At 35.1% G+C, this 7,050-nt stretch overlaps 1 protein-coding gene across 1 annotated transcript in view; it reads right to left on the minus strand.

Annotated features, from left to right (window-relative positions):
* The window catches only part of LOC106871873 (F-actin-capping protein subunit beta), a 78,681-nt gene that overhangs the window by 8,813 nt on the left and 62,818 nt on the right, over window positions 1-7,050 (minus strand). Inside the window, exons 4-5 of the mRNA XM_014918613.2 lie at window positions 6,631-6,744; window positions 788-929 (exon numbers count right to left, since the gene is read on the minus strand). Coding sequence (XP_014774099.1) covers window positions 788-929; window positions 6,631-6,744 — 256 coding nt within the window. The remainder of the gene's footprint in view (window positions 1-787; window positions 930-6,630; window positions 6,745-7,050) is intronic.

A 7,050-nucleotide genomic window follows, 5' to 3' on the forward strand; every position in this document is an offset into this window, starting at 1 on the left:
GCCAAGAAAAAAGAATATAAAAAAAAGAAAACAAAAAGCATGAAGAACCACAAGTCAGAGAGAGAAACTTTGTTTCTGTAATCTTTATATATTAAAGCACAAAATCAGCTCTCATGATGAAACATTACTGTTCATTTTTTCATGACATGTAATAGTTCACAATAGAATATTAAGTTATTTTCAAACACATTCAGACCAGAAAAGCTTTACAAGAATTAAATAAATAAATATTCTAAGAATACAGTATTCTGGTTTATTTTAGTACTGGGTTTACTAATTTTCATGACAATTCCTGATATAATTTTAGAACACAATCAAGAAATATTTGAACAAATAAAATACAGAACAGTCGACACTGGCCATTTGGAATGTCTTCTACATAAAACTTGACAAATTCCTACAAATCCTTTCTTCCTGACCCTTCCTTTAGGAAAGGCTGGAAGGAAACCATTATTGCCATATTATATATATATATGTGCTATTGCTGGTGTCATGGGGAAAAAAAGAGGACTTTATACACTCTGAATTAGTTGGTGTGAGGGCATCCAAGTGTAGAAACCAAACGAGAAATGAAACCCTAGCAAGAAGGGGTTAAAGAGAATAGTACCCATCTATTATACAGACCCTAACTATAATGACTGATCCAACCCATGCCAGCATGGAAAGTGGACAAAACAAGGATACATATACACACTCACACCAAAAAAAAATTTAATAAATGAACTAAAGCTTACAATAGTCTATATCAAAATCTGGTATAAAGAAAATGTAAATATTTAGAACATACCTGAACTTCCATCACATGTATTGAATCCCAGCAACCTTTGATCTTCTTTGAGCCATCACCAGCCTTCTTGATCAAAACAACACCAGCAAAGCCATGATCCAAATCCCAGAGATAGACGGAAGAAACACCACCCTCAAAATACCTACAAAATTATAATCAAGGAAAGATGTTTGAGTATATACTGAGGTGTGAATGGAATTTTATTGAATGTATTTGCAGATTACAGGTACAGTAATGTCTGTGTGGTTAAAAAGTTTGCTTCTTATGGTTTTGGGTTCAGTACCACTACGTTATACCTTGGGAAGATATCTTCTACTGTAGCCCCAGACTAACCAAAACCTTGTGAGTAGAATTGGTCAACAGAAACTGAAAGAAGCCCATCATGTGTATATAAATGCATGTATAACTGTGTGTGTGCACGCATGTATGTACGTACATACGTGTCTCCTTATATTGACATCACAAGATAACTAAATGAATGCCACTATCACACAAGCAGTGTCGTTCATTTCCAATTTTCTGAGAAAACATGCTTGGCCATGGGGAAATTTCATCCATGCAACCACAAAGTGAAAATTGAAACAATTATGATTTCTGCCTATAAGCAAGGGTTGATATGAACAAAATACCTTGTCCTGGTTGTGTTCCTCTACATCCAAGTCAACTTTGCTTTCTCACTTACAAGGTCAGTAAAATAAGTACTACTTGATTGAAAACCCTTCAAAACAGTAGTTGCAGCACAGTTGCTGTCCTCTAAACCAGTAAAACAATAAGTGAAATAATCAGCAGCCTTATAAATATATGACAGAGGAAAATAACTTGGCTGGTGAAAAGAGGACACAAAACAAGAGAATCTGAACTTTAAAAACTGAAATTCTTACAAGAGATATGTAGGAAAACACAAGAAATGACAAATGTAGAAATATTGAAGATTCATTGTTGCTTTATCAATTGATTGAGAACCAAATAAGTTTAAATCAATTCTAAACACTTTCAATCTGAATATATTTTCTCAGGATTCAGCCAGTTGTTGTTTCAGTCAACCCTGATTGAGCAGACTTATGATTAAGAGCAATCTAACCGAGACCATTTCAAATTTTTAAGACTACCTAGGTCCACCTTAGTGAATGCGTTTCTTTCATAAGTTAGAGCAAAATCTAAAGAATTGGCAGTTATTTCTAGTAGATGCGGTTACAGCAGAGTTGCCTTCACATTGGTTTAGGCAGATGAAACCAGTGAAAAGCAATTACTAACTCTACATCCCATTTAATTGTTGTAGGAAGTAACAGGAAAAGAAAGTAAGCCAAGGTCAACTATGCACCAAGCCTTTCTCTGTTGAAAGATTTATGCTGAAACAGTGTTGCCAATGTAAGAATGTCCAAGAACATAGACTTCATTGTTAGTAAGAATGTGGCAGTAAATTACAAGATACAACTAGCATCTAAATAAGTCTTAGTAAAAATATAAAAACGTTAAGAAGCTTTCAGTTAAACATTTGAGTTCTAGGCTTGGATGTCCAATGTTCTCACGTACACATCTACGGAAGTAATTTTATTTATAGTGTTTCCAAAAACTTAGACAATAGTGCCAAGACATATTCAAGAATGAAGTAGAATGTGTTTTTCTTTATCTTTCAATAGCTTCCTCTTCTCCATTCTCAAAATTTTACCAAACAAATTATATATATTCAATAAGATCTTACTCTGTTGTGAAATCAGCATGTAAAAAATAAAATGAACCGTTTAGCATTCAGATTACTCTATCAAATGTAATGCTTGTTTCTTTATATTGTTTTGAATTAATCAGACATTGTCTTGTAGCTTCAAAATCTTGATGTGACTATTTTTTACAATGGCATTGTAGGGTATGTATGAGAGGACAAATCTGGAGAGTTTAAATGCTGAAGGGTTAAACAAAATTACAAACCAATGAACAAACAATGAAAAATTGGGGTTTTCTGAAAATAAATCACAAAAAGACTCCCTTTCATTTGTTTTTTAATCAATTAAAGATGATTAAGTCAATTACTAAGTTAATAAAACTGGATTTAGAAAAATCAATTGTATTTCCAAATATAACTGCCATTAATCAACTCTTAATTTTACTCTATAATACCACATAGAAACATGCATGGCTAGGTGCTTAAGAAACTTGCTTCTCAACTATGTGGTCTAGGGTTCAGCCCCATGTGTGGCACACTGAGCAAGTGTCTTCAACTAGAGCCCCAAACCAACCAAAGCCTTGCGAGTAGATTTGGTAGACAGAAACTAGAAGTAGCCCAGTGTGTGTGTGTGTGTGTGTGTGTGTGTACACACACCTTTGCTTTGACATCACATGAAAATTGAATATGAACATCACCATCAAACAAACAATGTAGTTCATTTCCAGTCTACCATGAAAAAGGTGTCCAGCCATGGGGAAATATTACCATATTGCCTTGCCTGGAAACAAGTTAGAGTTGGTGACAGGAAGTGTGTGTGCATGTGTACACACACATATTTTAATGTCCACTTTTCCATATTTGCATGGGTCAAATGGGATTTCTGTCGTCAACTCTCATGTTTCCAAGGTGATGTTTTTTGAGATGCTTTCATGGGAATGAATGATACACACACACACCCAGCTTCGTTCAGTTTACATCTGGCATGTCCATTTACAAGGCTTTTGGTTGGCCCAAGGTACCACACAGTGGGCCTCAAACTGAAACCATGTGGTTGGAAAGCAAACTACTCAACCACACAGTCACACTTACATACACATAGATAGACAGGATAGACATGGAAGTGGTTGTGTGGTTAAGAAGCTTGCTTCCCAGTCATGTGGTCTCAGGTTCAGTCCCACAGCATGATGCCTTGGGTAACTGTCTTCTAGTATAGCTTCAGGCCAACCAGGTCTTGCAAAGTTGACTTGGTAGTCAGAAACTGAAAGTAGTCTGTCCCGTATATGTGTGTTTGTGCATACCTTTGTCTTGACCTCGTGAGAGTTGTAAATGAGCATCACCTTCATACAAGTGATGCTGTTCATTTCTAGTCTTGTGTGAAAAATATGTCTGGCAGTAAGGAAATATTTCTTTGCTTGGAAACAAGCGACAGTTGATGAGAGGAAAGGCATTCGGCCAGAGAAAATCTGCCTCAACAAATTCTGTCTGACCCATACAAACATGGAAAAAGTGAACTTTAAAATGATAAGGATGGTATATGTATATAATCACTAATGGGCTCTCTCATAAATTTAAAAAGGGAGGAGGGGAAAAACAGATTATTCAGTAAATATATTTAAGAGTTTAATCTTTAAAATGTAAATAATGTTATCAGAAACCAGAGGACCAGCACTAGATAAAAAGGAACACATGTTCAACATACCTGATAACATATTACATACTGTTGAAAACTGAAACTACATTTAGCTAAGACTGAATCATTTGTTCCAAAGGGAATTAGGAAAATGTCAATGGATAGAAAATATGGTAAATGAGTCAAGTAATGCTGATAAGGTTAGAAGAAAATAAAGAAAAAGCAGCTAAATCTCCTCCAACTGACTTAAAAATAGAGGCATATTGGAAAAGGAGGCGAGGCTGTGTGAGAAGAAGCTTATCTCCCAACCACATGGTTCTGGGTTCAGTTCTACTGTGTGACACCTTGGGCAAGTGTCTTCTATAGCCTTGGGTCAATCAAAGTCTTATGAGTAGATTTGGTAGACAGAAACTGAAAAAAAAAACAAAAAACAACAAAAAAACAGTGTCTGCATCTCTTTGTTAGTCCACCACCACTTGACAACTGGTGTTGGTGTGCTTACACCCCAGAACTTTGAGGTTCAGCAAAAGGAATTGATAGAATAAGTACCAGGACCTGTCTGAGACATCCTGCAAAAGGATATATGTGCTACCTTTCTCTGAGTTAGCCATAAAACAAAATTTACAGAAATAAACGGAATCAATCTTTGAAAGAAACAAAAGAAGGAAAAATCAGAACCAGATAAACAACTACAATATATATGAGCAAGGAGTGGATATGTTTGCAGAACAGCACATCTTTCTCTGCTCTTATACATTGCTGTTTCATGTGTATGGGAGAGCTAATTTGCTATAATCTGAACAAACTAGCCTATTTCAACCCTCCGTGGCTTACTTCTTTTGGAGATTTCATTAGAGTGTTACAAACACTCCAAACAGGTACAACAAAGGTCTAACTTTAAACATAACCAATTCATCTTAATATCACTTGTTTTACCCATCTAAGTGAACAACAATGAGCAGATTTAGCCCACCTACGGTCGCATCAATATAAGTTCATTGCTAGTCCATTTGAAATAAAGCCACACCACTTCTGTCCTAGACTTTAAGGACATATTCAAAACTTTAACCAGAACATCGTTCTTAAAGATCTTAATGGGAATGATTCAAATAGAAGAAAGTAATGCAACATCTATATTGAATAAACTACTTATCCTATAGTTCCAAAATATTTAGGAGACTAGATGAAATTTAATTCCTTTATTTCCAAATATGGAAACTTAATTTCTTTATACCCACATATGAAAATTTAACCTTTTCACTATGCATGGCCAACAGCTGGTCTTCCATAGACAACCTTGCCCTGACTTGTACCTCAGGTGGTAATTTTCTAGATGCAATCCCATGGTCATTAATGACCGAAGGAGGCCTTTACCCTTCATTACTGGTATCAGATTGCATCTAGCTGTTTATATTAATTTTTCCTTTCCTGTTTCTATTTCCTTTTTATCAATTTTTCCATTGTGCCTAGCTATTTACATTCATTTTATGTATGTATGCACTTGTGTCTAATTATCTCGATGCCATGTAATAGTTGTAAATGAGCATCAACATCATAGAAGCAGTGTCCATTTCCAATCTTCTATGAAAATATGTATGACCATGGGGAAATACTACTTCATTTGGAAGCAGGTGAAGGCTGGCAACAGGAAGGGCATCCAGCCATAGTAATCTGCTTCAGTTCCCAGCTGGCTTGTGCACTCGCAGAAAAACTTTTGAAATTACTGTCATAAAAGGGAGCATGGCTATCAGATTAAAAAGTTCACTTTGGAAGTGCATGGTTTTGGTTTCGATCCCATTGAGATGTATCCTAGAAAAGTGTCTTCTGCTATAGCCTTGGAGTAAAGTTTGGTAGATGGCAACAGCATAGAATCCCATAGTATGCATGTGTATGTGTTTACAAACTAGTATTCTGCACCTTGGCAGTTCAGCAAAGGACAGATAAATAAGTGCTACACTTGAAAATAAGTCCTGAAGTCAATATGATCAACACCTGAAGGTGGCTCATAAATATGATTGCAGCTCAATGACTGAAACCAATAAAAAGGAGTAAAAGATTATATTTATGTGTAGGAAACAATGAATTCATGTAGTTCTGAACTGTGCAGAGGTGCACCTAAGATTTCTTATAGTAGCGTAATCTGCAGTCAGAGATATTGGGTTATAATACCAAACCAGTCAGTTATTGCATTTTCAAAGCTTTAAAAGGAAATTTAAAAAATGAAATTGATAAATTACATACACTGTTAGTTGTTACAAGTTGTTATCAATTTTTTCCACTATAGGCACAAGACCCAAAGTCTGCAGAGAAGGGCCTAGTGTATTACATCAACCCCAGTACTCAACTGGTACATATTTTACTGACCCCGAAAGAATAAAAAGCAAAGCTGACCTCGGTGAAATTTGAACTCAGAATGTAAAGACAAACAAAGCAGCTGAGCAATTTTGTCCAACATGCTAATGATTCTGCTAGCTCACAGCCTTACAAAGTTACAATAATACTACTGTATATTACATAACAGAAACTAATCAAGGGAAGTGAGTAACTTACATTTCTCTATATTGATCAAAAGCAGCATTGGCTTTTATTTCTAGCTTTCTCAATCGATCTGATGGTAAAGTACCATCATCCAATGGTGGGTCATACATATTGCTCCAAGGTGACCTGCAATTTACACAAGTATATCACTACATTCATAACATAATACATATACATACATGATGTATAATACAAATACATATATAATAATACAAATACGTATATAGTAGGTAGGAATTCTAAACAAATACTCTATATATACTAGGCATAGTAGTATAGTAGGATTAATTATAGGCTAAAAGAGAAGATAAACTTTACTTGTGCACAAGAGTAGTAAAATAGAGACTGAAATTATATTTTTATACAGGCATGTACCACTAGGCATAAATATATATATATATATATATATATATATATATATATATATATATA

Source organism: Octopus bimaculoides, chromosome 9 (assembly GCF_001194135.2).
Source record: "Octopus bimaculoides isolate UCB-OBI-ISO-001 chromosome 9, ASM119413v2, whole genome shotgun sequence".
In the NCBI taxonomy this organism is placed as follows: domain Eukaryota; kingdom Metazoa; phylum Mollusca; class Cephalopoda; order Octopoda; family Octopodidae; genus Octopus; species Octopus bimaculoides.